Source organism: Oncorhynchus keta, chromosome 10 (genome assembly GCF_023373465.1).
Source record: "Oncorhynchus keta strain PuntledgeMale-10-30-2019 chromosome 10, Oket_V2, whole genome shotgun sequence".
Taxonomy (NCBI): Eukaryota; Metazoa; Chordata; class Actinopteri; order Salmoniformes; family Salmonidae; genus Oncorhynchus; species Oncorhynchus keta.
In genome coordinates this window covers 34,063,132-34,077,903 of record NC_068430.1, presented here as the reverse complement: position 1 = coordinate 34,077,903, position 14,772 = coordinate 34,063,132, and the positions used below count along the sequence as shown (strand labels likewise).

The 14,772-nt window shown below is 42.6% G+C and overlaps 1 protein-coding gene across 1 annotated transcript in view; it reads right to left on the bottom strand.

The window, feature by feature from the left end:
• Positions 1-2,990, bottom strand: part of LOC118389483 (zinc finger protein 385A-like) — an 85,810-nt gene extending 82,820 nt beyond the window's left edge. Inside the window, exon 1 of the mRNA XM_052526915.1 lies at positions 2,366-2,990. Within this exon, the coding sequence (XP_052382875.1) occupies positions 2,366-2,378 (13 nt within the window). The 5' untranslated portion in view covers positions 2,379-2,990. The remainder of the gene's footprint in view (positions 1-2,365) is intronic.
• Between the last annotated feature and the right edge of the window lie 11,782 nt (positions 2,991-14,772).

Below are 14,772 nucleotides of genomic sequence, written 5' to 3'. Positions count from 1 at the left end.
ACACAGAGAGCTAAACATATCTGCCTACTGTCCACACACAGTAAATAACACAGGACTAGGACATAACTTCCAAATGACATACCCACATGATGTACTGTGGCATGGGCTTAGCCTGCTCTAAGAGAATGGCGAAACTGTTGAGAACTGCTTGTTCTGCTGAGCACTGTACAAGTGACTGTTCAAATGAAATCAAACCAGATATTTACACTATCAGAAATGTACCTTCAGCTTTTCAGGTGACACATATTGATATTTTGCTATGCTACAGACACGACATTAAAGTAGTTAGCCATACATCTACAGTTTAAGGTGCATTACATAGGCTTATATGCACAATTATAAGTGACTTCCCATCGTCTGTATCTATTGCTCCCCCTCATAGACAAAACACACTGTAATTTCTGCTTTCACACAGGCATGTTACGTCTCCCTGCACAGTAAGCAGTGCTCTCAGAGCTCCTGCTGTGTAGAATGATAACACCAAGTGGCAACAATACTACAGCCAATGCCATCAGAGTATATTGTGTAGATAGTGTTGGTAAGGCCACAACTTGGGGTTATTGTTATACAGGTGAACACAGTTCTTGACTAGGGTCGGTACACACCAGAACTGAGTTCCGGCACCTAAATATAAACAGTACCTGCACCCAAAATGTGTACCGGTACCTATTTCAGTCCAAGTCAAGCGCTGGGTGTACGGACTGGTGATTCAGCCACACCGAAAGGAGCCTTGTGTGACGTGCTTCTACAGTAGGTTCTCCTAATTTGCTGTGAATGAGACTACGCTTAATTATGCTATCTCTTTCTCACACACTCTCTCTCCAATGTATCCCTCTCCTTATGCCACATCTACACATATTGCAGGTGTTCTTGCAGGTGTAGCGAAATGCTTGTGTAAAAAAACAAGTGTTTTTGTCATGTCCCTGTGAACCACAGAATCCTCTTCTCCCTGACTTGTTGTTAAGGGATGTGTTTCTTAGGTCTATAAGGTGGTCTATCCAAAACAGGTCTATCTCTGTCCGCCTCATTCCCCTCTCTTTACTTTTCTCCCTGCTTCTCTCAATGTGGTGATGAATGTAGAGTCTGCTAGAGAAAGGTGAGAATGAAGGCAGGTGTATTGTGTAAGTTCAGCCATAAAGGGTTGCCTATGTCTCATCAAAGATTGACATTCTCAGAAATCACACACAAACAAGCATGCACGAACACACACACAGTCGCACAGTCGCACACACAGTCGCACACACAGTCGCACACACAGTCACACACACACACACACACACACACACACACACACACACACACACACACACACACACACACACACACACACACACACACACACACACACACACACACACACACACACACACACACACACACACACACACTAACACTCTACTGTGTAAAACACACACCCGTGAGAAGGCCTGCCACAGTCACCAGACACTTTGAAAAATGACTCACTGCTCACAGATATCTCTCACTCTTGATTCTATAGACTATAATATGTGCCATAGCTATAGATTTGACCCCATAGCCTCATACATGATGTAAAATTGAAATATTATATTCGCATACCCATACTGTCACAGACAGGCTGTTGCCTGGACCATATTCCTCCAATGCAAACTGCCAGACCACATATTGCTAAGTGTCAGTATATTGGTGAATGTACTACTGACAAATAACTGTGTCAGTATATTGGTGAATGTAGTATTGACAAATAACTGTCTCAGTATTGTGGTGAATTACTGTAGTATTAAAAAATGACTGTGTCACTTTTTGGTGAATGTAGTATTGAGTTATAACAGTGTCAGTATTGGGGTGAATATAGTTTTGACAAATAACTGTCTCAGTATTGTGGTGAATGTAGTTTTGACAAATAACTGTCTCAGTATTGTGGTGAATGTAGTTTTGACAAATAACTGTCTCAGTATTGTGGTGAATGTAGTATTTCAGTAACTTCAGGGGATAGTCAGAACAGCCATTCATTAAGGCAATCTAACCACAGTACCACACTTGGAATTGTTTTTAACTTACCAAGGCTAGGGTCATTACTGTATTTTACACTAAATAGTCTAACAGACCCTAGAAAATGTGACATCATAAAAGTTTTTAGGTAACGCTTGATCTCCTCGTCATAACATTTTATTACGATGTCATAAACATGTCGTAAAGCTTCATAGCATATGTCATAACTTGTCATAACTTGACAAATATAAATGATGGCAATGCTATGACATGTTATGACATGTGTTGTGACATATTGGGATATTTTCTAGCCTTATGACACTGATAATATTATGCAGTAAACGAAGATTAGTGCACAATAGTGTCAATATTTCCAATATTGAAGTGTTCTTACCTGAGCCCCACATTGGCAGCTCCTCTCCTCCTTGGTTGAATGGATCTAGTACTTCAAAATTGTACAGATTTCCCAGAATTAACCGGTGTAAATGAGGAGAGAAAATGTTGTCCTCTTGTTCACAGAGGGATGAGAGTGAAGGAGCGAATCCAAGCAGAGATCCTATAGAATCGCACGTAACTGTAGGAGAACATATGAATCACAATACTACAGAGAGCTTACCACATAAAAACAAACACACTCAGAGTGAGTGAGAGAGAAAGGGTGAGTTAGAGAGAGATGAGAGAGACGTAGAGTGTACGCAGCCACGTGCCCACAGTAAAGCAGAGATCAAACACCAGGCTTATTCACACTCTCTCTCCCTCTCTTACCCTCACACTCTCTCTCTCTCTTACCCTCACACTCTCTCTCCCTCTCTTACCCTCACACTCTCTCTCCCTCTCTCACCCTCACACTCTCTCTCTCTCTCTCTCTCTCTCTCTCTCTCTCTTACCCTCACACTCTCTCTCCCTCTCTTACCCTCACACTCTCTCTCCCTATTTCTGTCTCGCACTCGTTTTGCCATAACTCTATTCACTTACATTTTCTTTTCCTCCCCTCTCTTACTCCCTCCCCTCTTTTTACTCCCCTCTCTCTCTCTCTCTCTCTCTCTCTCTCTCTCTCTCTCTCTCTCTCTCTCTCTCTCTCTCTCTCTCTCTCTCTCTCTCTCTCTCTCTCTCTCTCTCTCTCTCTCACGGCTTCCTTTCCTTTACTGTCACTATTTTTCCTCCTCTCACTCTTCATACCTTCCTTGCTTCCCCACCCCCGGAGAGAGAACGGAACAAGTGCACAAGATTCCAGCAGCTAATTCTGCTTCTTAAGACAGGGAACTTAATATGTGAGGACAACTGTGAGGACGGAGGGAGAGCAAGTGAGGAGGGGGGAGGGAGGGCGGAAGGAGGGAGCAGGGACAGAATGAAGGATGGCAAATTCAAAGAAGAGAAGTGGATAGAGGGAAGGAGGGGGGGGGAGTTAAAACTAAGAGTCATTGACATTAGGGAGAGCGAAAGAGGAAGGGAGAAAGGAAGAGAGGGAGAGGATTTGGAGATAGAAAGAGAGAGAGAGAGAGAGAGAGAGAGAGAGAGAGAGAGAGAGAGAGAGAGAGAGAGAGAGAGAGGGTGTTGAGGGAGTGAGGGAAGTGAGATTGACAGTTGAAAGCATAACACAGGGAGAGGAGTGTTTGTTTTGTTTGACTTAGAGATGAATTCACACACTAGTTTTAACTGCCTCCCAAATGAGCTCCTATGTCAGCCACACTAGAAGTTGTGAATGGCTGGGGCTCCTTCGGGACCTGTGCATCATAACTAGACATTACCAACATCCATCGTCACTGTAATTAATTGAACACACCATGGCGAGAGAAGAGGTAATACAAGTACCAGTCCATCTCAATGTCTCCTCTATGGCATCTAAGATTGTCATCTAAGCTTATAAAACTCCCCTAGATAATTCCTTGCCCCCACTACCTTAGACTAAAACAGAGGAGTATTTTTAACACTTTCACACCCTGATCTGCTCATCATTTGCACTATTCCTTTTTTGGATGTTATTTTTATGGAATGGTCTGCCTATCCATGTGAGAGACGCAGACTCGGTCTCAACCTTTAAGTCGCTATTGACGACTCATCTCTTCAGTGGGTCATATGATTGAGTGTAGTCTGGCCCCGGAGAGTGAAGGTGAACGGAAAGGCACTGGAGCAACGAACCGCCCTTGTTGTCTCTGCTTGGCCGGTTCCCCTCTTTCCACTGGGATTCTCTGCCTTCCATACCGTCTCTGCCTTCCATGCCGTCCATATGACGCCCCCCATCCCACCCCCCCCCTCCCCCCCTTGGGTTCGTGCCGTGGGGGAGATCTTCGTGGGCTATTCTCAGCCTTGTCTCAGGATTGTAAGTTGGTGGTTGAAGATATCCCTCTAGTTGTGTGGAGGCGGTGCTTTGGCAAAGTGGGTGGGGTTATATCCTACCTGTTTGTCCCTGTCCGGGGGTAGAGTCGGATGTGGCCACAGTGTCTCCCAATCCCTCCTGTCTCAGCCTCCAGTATTTATACTGCAATAGTTTGTGTTGGGGTGCTAGGGTCAGTCTGTTTAATCTGGTGTGTTTCTCCTGTCTTATCTGGTGTCCTGTGGGAATTTAAGTATGCTCTCTCTAATTCTCTATTTCTCTTCATCTCTCTCTTTTTCTTTCTTTCTTTTTTTCTCTCTTTCTTTCTTTCTTTCTTTCTCTCGGAGGACATGAGCCCTAGGACCATGCCTCAGGACTACCTGGCCTGATGGCTTCATGCTGTCCCCAGTCCACCTGGTCGTGCTGCTGCTCCAGTTTAAACTGTTCTGCCTGCGGCTATGGAACCCTGACCTGTTTACCGGACGTGCTGTTTTCAACTCTCCAGAGACAGCAAGAGCAGTAGAGATACTCTGAATGATCGGCTATGAAAAGCCAACTGACATTTACTCCTGAGGTGCTGACCTGTTGCACCCTATACAACCACTGTGATTATTATTATTTGACCCTGCTGGTCATCTATGAACATATGAACATCTTGGCCATGTTCTGTTATAATCGACACCCAGCACAGCCAGAAGAGGACTGGTTACCCCTCATAGCCTGGTTCCTCTCTAGGTTTCTTCCTAGGTTCCGGCCTTTCTAGGGAGTTTTTCCTAGCCACTGTGCACCTGCATTGCCTGGTTCCTCTCTAGGTTTCTTCCTAGGTTCTGGCCTTTCTAGGGAGTTTTTCCTAGCCACCGTACACCTGCATTGCTTGCTGTTTGGGGTCTTAGGCTGGGTTTTCTGTGACATCAGCTGATATAAGAAGGGCTTTATAAATACATTTCATTGATTGATTGATTTGAGTTGTAGTTCATTTGCGGTAGAGTTGCTGTAATATAATGGGATCGCCTGCTGTTTTTTTAATTAGATTATGTCATATGAAATGATACACTGATATGAAGACGAACACAGAACTCCTAATCCATAACAAGTTAACTCCTGATATTGCACCGACAGTAGTTTACAGGAAATGTAGATCCGATGTCATGAAATGTGCTTGCGGGGTGCCATATAAGAGAGGCAAGGGAGGAGGGGGTGGAGGGTGGCGGAGGAGGGTGGAGAGGGAGTGAGATTGACGCATGGTGCAATGTCGAGTAAATGTCAGTCTAAATCTGATGTGCTAAATGGCCTTCTTAGAAGTCAGTTCTTCCCCTCTGCCCCTCTTCAGTGTCTTTTATCCTGCCAGTGAAATGACATGTGGATTGACTGGCATTAGATAACAGAGTGTTGTATATCTCATTATTTATTGTAAGATGTTTAAGTGACATATTTAACATGAGGGCCAGTTTCCCACACACAGATTAAACCTAGGCCTGGACTAAAATGCCTGCTCAGTGGAAAAAGTTATTTGAAGTAGTTTTTTACTCTAGGACTAGGATTAACCTGTCCCCCCAAAATGCTACTAAATATATCAGAATAGTAGTACTGTTGAGTTTAAGAATTAGTCATGCATGTATTTATGTGTATTAGTATTATGGTTATTATTAGTATTATTAGTTATTTAGTTGCCTGTAGGAGTTCCTAAGGATGAAGTAAAAGGGTATTTATGTGGATGTATATTCCAGGATTATGTCTGAGTGTTTGATGGAGGCAGTAAAAGCTGTAATGTGTCGGTCCTGTTAGGCTTGGCAGGGCCCCACGGTGTGAATACTGAGCAGGAGAGCGTCCATGTAAACTCATATCCATGTGTCCAGGCAGGTCAGACAGCCGTCCTCTTCAAAGTTTACGCTGACCTATGGACACACACACACATTCATAAATCACAGACATGCACATGCATATGCTCTCGCTCTCTCTCACACACACACACACACACACACACACACACACACACACACACACACACACACACACACACACACACACACACACACACACACACACACACACACACACACACACACACACACACACACACACACACACACACACACACACACACTACCACCCCTTCTGCATCTGCCTCTGGCCCCCTTCCATGGCAGGGTAGGGTTGGGGGACAGTAAGGAAGGGCAACAAACTGGAACAGTTAGCACATTTCACCATCTGAGAACGTTAGGATAGAGTTACAGGGGCACACACTCCCTATCTCTCCCTCCCATCCCCCTCACAGGCACTCCTTCTACTCCACACAGCTTGCTTGTCTGCCTCCTTTCTCTAATAAAATGTTTACAAGAATAGTGGTGGCTATTAAATATGGCAACTTAACGAAGGATGTCTTAGTTCTCCCTGACTGAGCTGCATTTGGCCCTTTACATATGTCTTTTATATCTCCCCGCTTGACACCTACTGGTACCAGCATACCAACATGCCAAACGTCCAAGATGTTATTTCTTACACTTAGTTGCCTTTTCTTTCTAATGAAACTGGTAACTGGAAGTGTAATTCTTATGGCTGGAAATGACCATAGGTGCAGGAAAACAAGTTTGGACAATATTTTGTCCAACACATGTTCAGAACCCAGCTATTTTTTTCTCACAAAACCTAAGCTTCTGGTTTTTGAAAATTCTATATCCATAGTCTATTTTAAACAGAAAACTATTTTTGTGTAAACTGTAAAGTGTGCAAACTTAGATATAACTATCTACCATACACTCTATCCTTATTCCTTCAAAGTTTCCTTTGAAGATGTAATCCGTGTGAGTTCGTGATGAATCCTTTTTCATGTCTGACCACGGTAATTAATCATAGATTCTGATGATAGCGCAGGACTGTATGCAGATTTCTGTTAGAGTCTATTCCCCAGCTAGCTTCATTAGTCTAATTATTCCATAAAATAAGTATCTCACTTCATCACTCAGTCTACATGCAAATGAGATAGATGCTCCACTTCTACAGTAGGGAACGTACGGTAGTCCCATGTCTAATTGAAGAGATTCTGAGATACCCTCCCACTCCCTCCTCTGATCCCCCTCTCCACTCCCACTGTTTTCACTCGTCATGGTCACAGCTGAAGAACGTTGAAAGTGGTTGTGAATATTAATCGCTAGATCACTCTGCAATAGGCTGTGCCTTGTCCTTCTTTGCTGTGTTGTGTTCTGACATGAAGAGACGGGCTGTCGTGTTTATAACATAATAGATTCATGTTGATGGACAAAAAAATAGTATCCCTACGCCATAGTGCAAACCAACGTCGTTATGCTTTCCCACTTTAGATCGCGTCTTATCAAATAACATTATCAAAAAGTTACAACCCCATCGTATTGTCTGTATATTTGAATTGCCTTGTTGTCTTAATTTCATCATCAACCTGAATGATGTTGTTCGAGGAAATGTATCATTGTGCAAGGATTCTCCACTAATAAATCTTTGTTTCACCAGTAACACCATCAACATTAGACTACTAGGGCCATCTTGTGGCTAGGCTGCTGAACAGCCTCAGTTCTGATCTACAATGTAAAAAGATTGTAGGACTGCAGTCTCACGCTAGGTGGCACTGTGACTCTATTATTGCAACTTGTACAAGTACTTGGACGACATTTGAACTGGACAATGTATTTATTGGCAATGCCATTTCTCAAGATTGGCAGTGAATGTTACTTTAGATTATAGTACAAATTGTGTGTAGAATCCATGAGTGTAGAACCATGTAACCATCAGGTATGTTTACTCTACTCTGAAAACAGTTTATGAAGCTACCAATTACTACACACTGGAGGAGGTTAAGCTACACTAAAGATACTCTTCAGAAAAATATAGTTTAGTTAACAAAATATACTTTGAAAAGTAGTTCACCACATCCAAACAACTTTGTGAAAAATTCTGGTATCTAAATCTGACCACAAATTGAAAGAACAGATTGCTCTGGAGGCAGATGTTAACAGAATGTGTAATTCAGCATATTAAACACAAAAACTTTAAGTCAGAATTAGGCAGGCCTGATGCCTACTTCACCATATCTCTTCTGTTCTCTCTTACATGGAACAAAAAAAAGTAATTAACTACTGAAAACACTACCAATATTTTATTTTATTTTAACTACCACCAAGCTACTGCAAAATGTAGTTAGATGTAGTAAACTACTCCCGAACACAGGATGTAGACCAGTATCAACTTTATAATGGCTTCATCTGCAGGCTTTGTAGTACTGTTTATTTTTCAAGCTTTTTGTTGTCATGTTGAACAAATAAGTGAAGTATGTGTGTGTGTGTGTGTGTGTGTGTGTGTGTGTGTGTGTGTGTGTGTGTGTGTGTGTGTGTGCGTTTGTGGTGCGTGCGTGCGTGCGTGCGTGCGTGCGTGCGTGCGTGCGTGTGTGTGTGTGTGTGTGTGTGTGTGTGTGTGTGTGTGTGTGTGTGTGTGCGTTTGTGGTGCGGATGAGGGTATTTGTGGTGTGTGCTTGTGTGTTATTGATGAGGATTGTGCAAAGCTGTATTATTGAACAATGAGTAAGTATGTTCCATTGCAGTGTACTTCATGAGAGAGGATGAGGAGTTTCCTCCCCTACCCCTCTTCCCTCTGTCAGGATTAGTGTGGTAATGCAGCGATTCGGACACTGAGCTCTGATCAGCTGCTTAATACTGCTTTATCCCTCCAAACAACAACACACACACACGTAATGTATGTAAATGTAACACATATAAACTGTCAACTGCGTTTATTTTCAGCAAACTTAACGTGTAAATATTTGTATGAACATAAGATTCAACAACTGAGACATAAACTGAACAAGGTCCACAGACATTTGACTAACAGAAATTGTATAACGTGTCCCTGAACAAAGGGGGGGTCAAAATAAAAAGTAACAGTCAGTAGCTGGTGCATCCAGCTACATTAAGTAGTGCAGTGCATCTCCTCCTCATGGACTGCACCAGAGTTGCCCGTTCTTGCTGTGAGATGTTACCCCACTCTTCCATCAAGGCACCTGCAAGTTCCCGGACATTTCTGGGTGGAATGGCCCTAGCCCTCACCCTCCGATCCAAATGTTCCCAGAAGTCCTCAATGGGATTGAGATCCGGGCTCTTCGCTGGCTATGGCAGAACACTGACATTCCTGTCTTTCAGGAAATCCCGCACAGAACGAGCAGTATGGCTGGTGGCGTTGTCATGCTTGAGGGTCATGTCAGGATGAGCATGCAGGAAGGGTACCACATGAGGGAGGAAGATGTCTTCCCTGTAACGCACAGTGTTGAGATTGCCTGCAATGACAACAAGCTCAGTCCAATGATGCTGTGACACACCGCCCCAGACCATGACGGACCCTCCACCTCCAAATCGATCCCGCTCCAGAGTACAGGCCTCGGTGTAACGCTCATTCCTTCAACGATAAACGCAAATCCGACCATCACCCCTGGTGAGACAAAACCACGACTCATCAGTGAAGAGCAATGTTTGCCAGTCCTGTCTGATCCAGCGACGGTGGGTTTGTGCCCATAGATGACGTTGTTGCCAGTGATGTCTGGTGAGGACCTGCCTTACAACAGGCCTACAAGCCCTCAGTCCAGCCTCTCTCATCCTATTGCGGACAGTCTGAGCACTGATGGAGGGATTGTGTGTTCCTGGTGTAGCTCGGGCAGTTGTTGTTGCCATCCTGTACCTGTCCTGTAGGTGTGATGTTCGGATGTACCGATTCTGTGCAGGTATTGTTACACGTGGTCTGGCACTGCGAGGATGTTCAGCTGTTTGTCCTGTCTCCCTGTAGCACTGTCTTAGGCATCTCACAGTGCAGACATTGCAATTTATTGCCCTGACCACATCTGCAGTCCTCATGCCTCCTTGCAGCATGCCTAAGGCACGTTCACGCAGATGAGCAGGGACCCTGGGCATCTTTCTTTTGGTGTTTTTCAGAGTCAGTAGAAAGGCCTCTTTAGTGCCTTGAGTTTTCATAACTGTGACCTGAATAGCCTACCGTCTGTAATCTGTTAGTGTCTTAATGACCGTTCCACTGGTGCATGTTCATTAATTGTTTATGGCTCATTGAACAAGCATGGGAAACAGTGTTTAAACCCTTTACAATGAAGATCTGTGAAGTTATTTTGATATTCATGAAATGTCTTTGAAAGACAGGGTCCTGAAAAAGGGATGTTTCTTTTTTTGTTTAGGTTTATAATTGTGTACAATCCTAAAGGTGGTACGGTAGTGTCCCACTTGTAGATGTAGACTAACCTGTGTACAGAGTCATCATGACATATCATTCGAGCTGGCTGTAGCCTATTCGGGGACCTAAGCGAGATTTGGTCTGTTTTGGTGGGATGGAGTTTTGGCCCTCCATGGTGACATCACTATGTGGTACATTAGTTAATAGACCAATAAGAAAAAGTGTTCCACACCTGTCTGCCAATAACATCCCGGACAGAGAAATTGCTCTTTGCTAAGAAGCTTTTTTTTATTTATTTTTTATCATTTTAATTGGAAACAATCACAATAAGGTTCTTAATTGTTACCCAGAAATGATTTAATAGTGAAATTTTGAAAAAATTGGCTGCATTGGACCTTTAAAGCTATTTTATAACATATTTCCTGCAATTCTACTCATTTTGCTATGTGGCAGAGAGATAATTTTTTGTTTGTTTTACTGCTAATTTCCTGCAATTCTACCCATTTCGGAGAGAGAAATGTTGGAGAGAAATGTTTGCAGTTTTTAAGCAAGTTTTCTGCAATTTTACACAATTTGCAAGTCATTACAAAAGTCATTACATGCCATGTTACAGTTTTCAGTCGCTTTGGTGCATTTCTTAGATCAAAAGTGCAATTCTTGATACTACTTGTACAAATTCCAAATCATCTAGTCACTTGTGCACATCATTAAAGCAATTTCTTATTCCTCTGAACAAATTGCATTTGATAATGTACAAGTGTCAGCTTTTTTCCACATTATCAATTGCTCATGTCATGTTGATCAAAATATAATAGATGGTTCTCTGTTGAATAGTCTTACCCCTCAAAACATCTAGGCATTAGTTCCTTGCATAAGCCATTACATGCTAAATTGTTGAACTATTTGTCATAAATTGTCAAGCATAGTTTTACACATTTCTATTAGAACTTTTGTACAAAATCGTGCAGGTGAAATTGACCCTCACTCATGAAGGAATGTAAAGTGTTAGTTCAACCAACAATCAACCAGTTGTCTAAATTGCTCAAAGGTGCATCTCATGAAGAATCAATTGGCAAGCATATATAGACAGACCACAACACAGAGTTGCAATTTTCCAATAATGGATGGACCAGGACACGAACAGGTCAACAGCCAAGAGGAGGAAGAAGAGGAGCAAGGATGCGTGGTGGAAGGCAAAACAGAGGAAGAGGCAGAAGAGGACATATGTGCATATCTGATGACATAAGGGCCACTATTGTAGACCATGTTGTCAATCATGGCCTTACAATGGCTGAGGCGGGTCGAAGGGTGCATCCGAATATTGGGAGATCAACCATGTTCTCAATAGTTCAAACGTTTCGAAGAGAGAACAGGTATGTCCACCAATGTACAGTGCACTGTTACTGTATATAAGCAGTATACTGTATACTTCCTACAATGTTTCATATTACAGTAGTCCACTTGTATTTCACAGCATACAGAGATATACTCTATACATATACATACTGCACCTTACATGCACCCACCTGAATGTTCTACAGTAAAATGTGTGTTCGCATAGTTTTTGTCTATGTGAAAGTGTGCGATGCATCACTGCATATTTCCCCACATAGGACTGCAAGATTACCTCAAACCAGTGGCAGAAGACGCCTTTTCACACCTCAACAGGAGGAGGCTATTTGCACCATGGTCCGAGCAAACAATGCCATGAGACTCAGGGAAATACAAAGGACCATTATAGAAGACAACGATGTCTTTGAAAACATCCATACGGTTAGCATCTCAACCATCGACAGGGTGCTGCATAGAAACCAAATGAGTGTGAAACAGCTGTACTGTGTACCATTCCAAAGGAATGAGGACAGAGTTAAGGAGCTACGGTACCAGTATGTACAGGTAAAACATATATCTATGTAACTACTTTACAGCAACATTTTATAGTGATACATTGTACAGTAAGCATAAACTGCACACATTTCCATTGCTGTGGAAGGAACATGCAATATATGTACATGTTATGTCACTCTTCCTTAACAAAACAAATTCAACTGTGTGTTCTGGGATATATAGCGTATAATGGAGTTGGAATCAAGTGAACCCTCTCACAACCTTGTATACGTGGATGAGGCTGGCTTCAACCTGACCAAATGCAGAAGCCGGGGTCGGAATATCATCCATCGGTCACAGAGCTACTGTGGATTTGCCAGGCCAACGGGGAGGAAATATCACCATGTGTGCTGCTATTTCGGAGCATGGTGTCCTAACCCATATCCCCCTTATAGGGCCAATACAACACCCAGCATCTACTCAACTTTTTAGAAACTCTCTACAGGGCTCTCATCCCTGATGAGAGGGGTCTGTTTAGAGAGGATTTGCCAAAGTATGTGGTCATTTGTGATAATGTGAGTTTCCATCAATCAAACATCATAAGGCAATGGTTTGTGACCCACCCGAGGATACTCATAGAATTCCTCCAACAATTTTCACCATTCCTTAAGCAAATTGAGGAGTTATTTTCAGCATGGAGGTGGAAGGTGTATGATCGTCAGCCACACACACAGATTACCATGCTGGCTGCAATGGATGCAGCATGTGAGGACATCACAGTAGATGCCTGCAGAGGATGGATAAGGCATTCCAAAAGATTCTTTCCACGTTGCATTGGAAGGGAAAATATCCGGTGTGATGTGGATGAGAATATGTGGGCCGACAGACAGGAACGTCTGGATGTGTAGAGACAGCACAACAGTGCTGCGGGCAAAGTTGTGCCTTAGGGGTAGTTTCCTGCTTTTCTTTCTAATTTAGTTTTTTTCCCTTTGTGCCCCTTGGGTTGTCCAGTCTCTTTCAATCAATAACCCACATACAGTAATATGTAAATAGTACTGTTGAAATTGATATATGCCATAGAAGTGCAGCCTTGTGCATTTTCAATACAGTAACTGTCATCCAAACTGTAGCCTAAGTTTACATCAGGTTATACTGTCAAAATACACAAAGAGAGCGAGAGTACACAGTCATTGTTCATGAACAATGACTCAATGACTTATCATTCTGATGACACTGACATGAGCATTGGCATGAATATTTACTTTTGAGAGATGTACTAAGGATTTTTAGTGACAGACTAGCTTTAGAAACATATCTATTGTATATTGCAGTTTGTTCTGAGAAATGCACTTATTATTTTGCACATGTTAAGGATGATGTGAAAAATGCACCAAAGTGACTGAGAAAAACTGTAATATGATATCTGAGTTAGAATGACTAACAAAATCAATTTGGCCCCCTGGAGGTCAGGGCCCCTGGGCACATGCCCTGCGTGCCCAGTCAGTATTCGGCCATGATTACTGCAAGTTTAGATAGCTGGCTAGACTAACTACCAATCAAATACATTTTAGCTGACATACTGTAGCTAATTGAGTGACTGTCAGTGACTGACATAACAAGAGAAAAACTGGTAATGCACAACCAAATTTCAATATTGCTCCTTGTGTATTGTACTATTATCACTCTCAATAGTAAGTTGAGACCCTGACAGAGGTAAAAAAAAAAATAAACAAATAAAAACTATCAGCCGGGGGCCCTAAAAGACCACTTATGCCTGGAACCGGTACTGCATATCATATCATTTAAATACACAACAACAAACAGATGTCACCAGCCAATATTTCACTCAGAGAATTATGAATACAGGACCTCTAAACACAATGGCCCTGCACAATATGTTACTCCAAGACCAACAATCTAACTTCATTCCCCCACATTCACCTCTCTATCACTCCTCCCTCCTCTTCCCCTGTTTTCTCACATACTGATCAGCCTCTGTCTCTGATCAGAGTGATCAATAGTCAATGTTGACTCTGTATGTGTGTTTCATTGTGCTTGAAGTTCAGAAGAGCAAGCATCAGAGCTAGCACATTTACCCCCCCCCAACAACACACACACACACACACACACACACACACACACACACACACACACACACACACACACACACACACACACACACACACACACACACACACACACACACACACACACACACACACACACACAGAGGCTTATGTTAATCCTTGTAAAAACAAAGCAATATATTTTGCTCAAGCCAAGCGTAGGATGTCCGTTTATATCAGGATTACGGTTTCAAATATATCTCCTCTGCTCCATCATGATCTAATACTGAACTGACATCTATATTGGACTGGGGGCACATTTGATGTAAATATTGTGTAACAGCATAGATTGTTAGTACTCAACTGGATGATGTGATGAAACTGACCACCAAGAAGCTC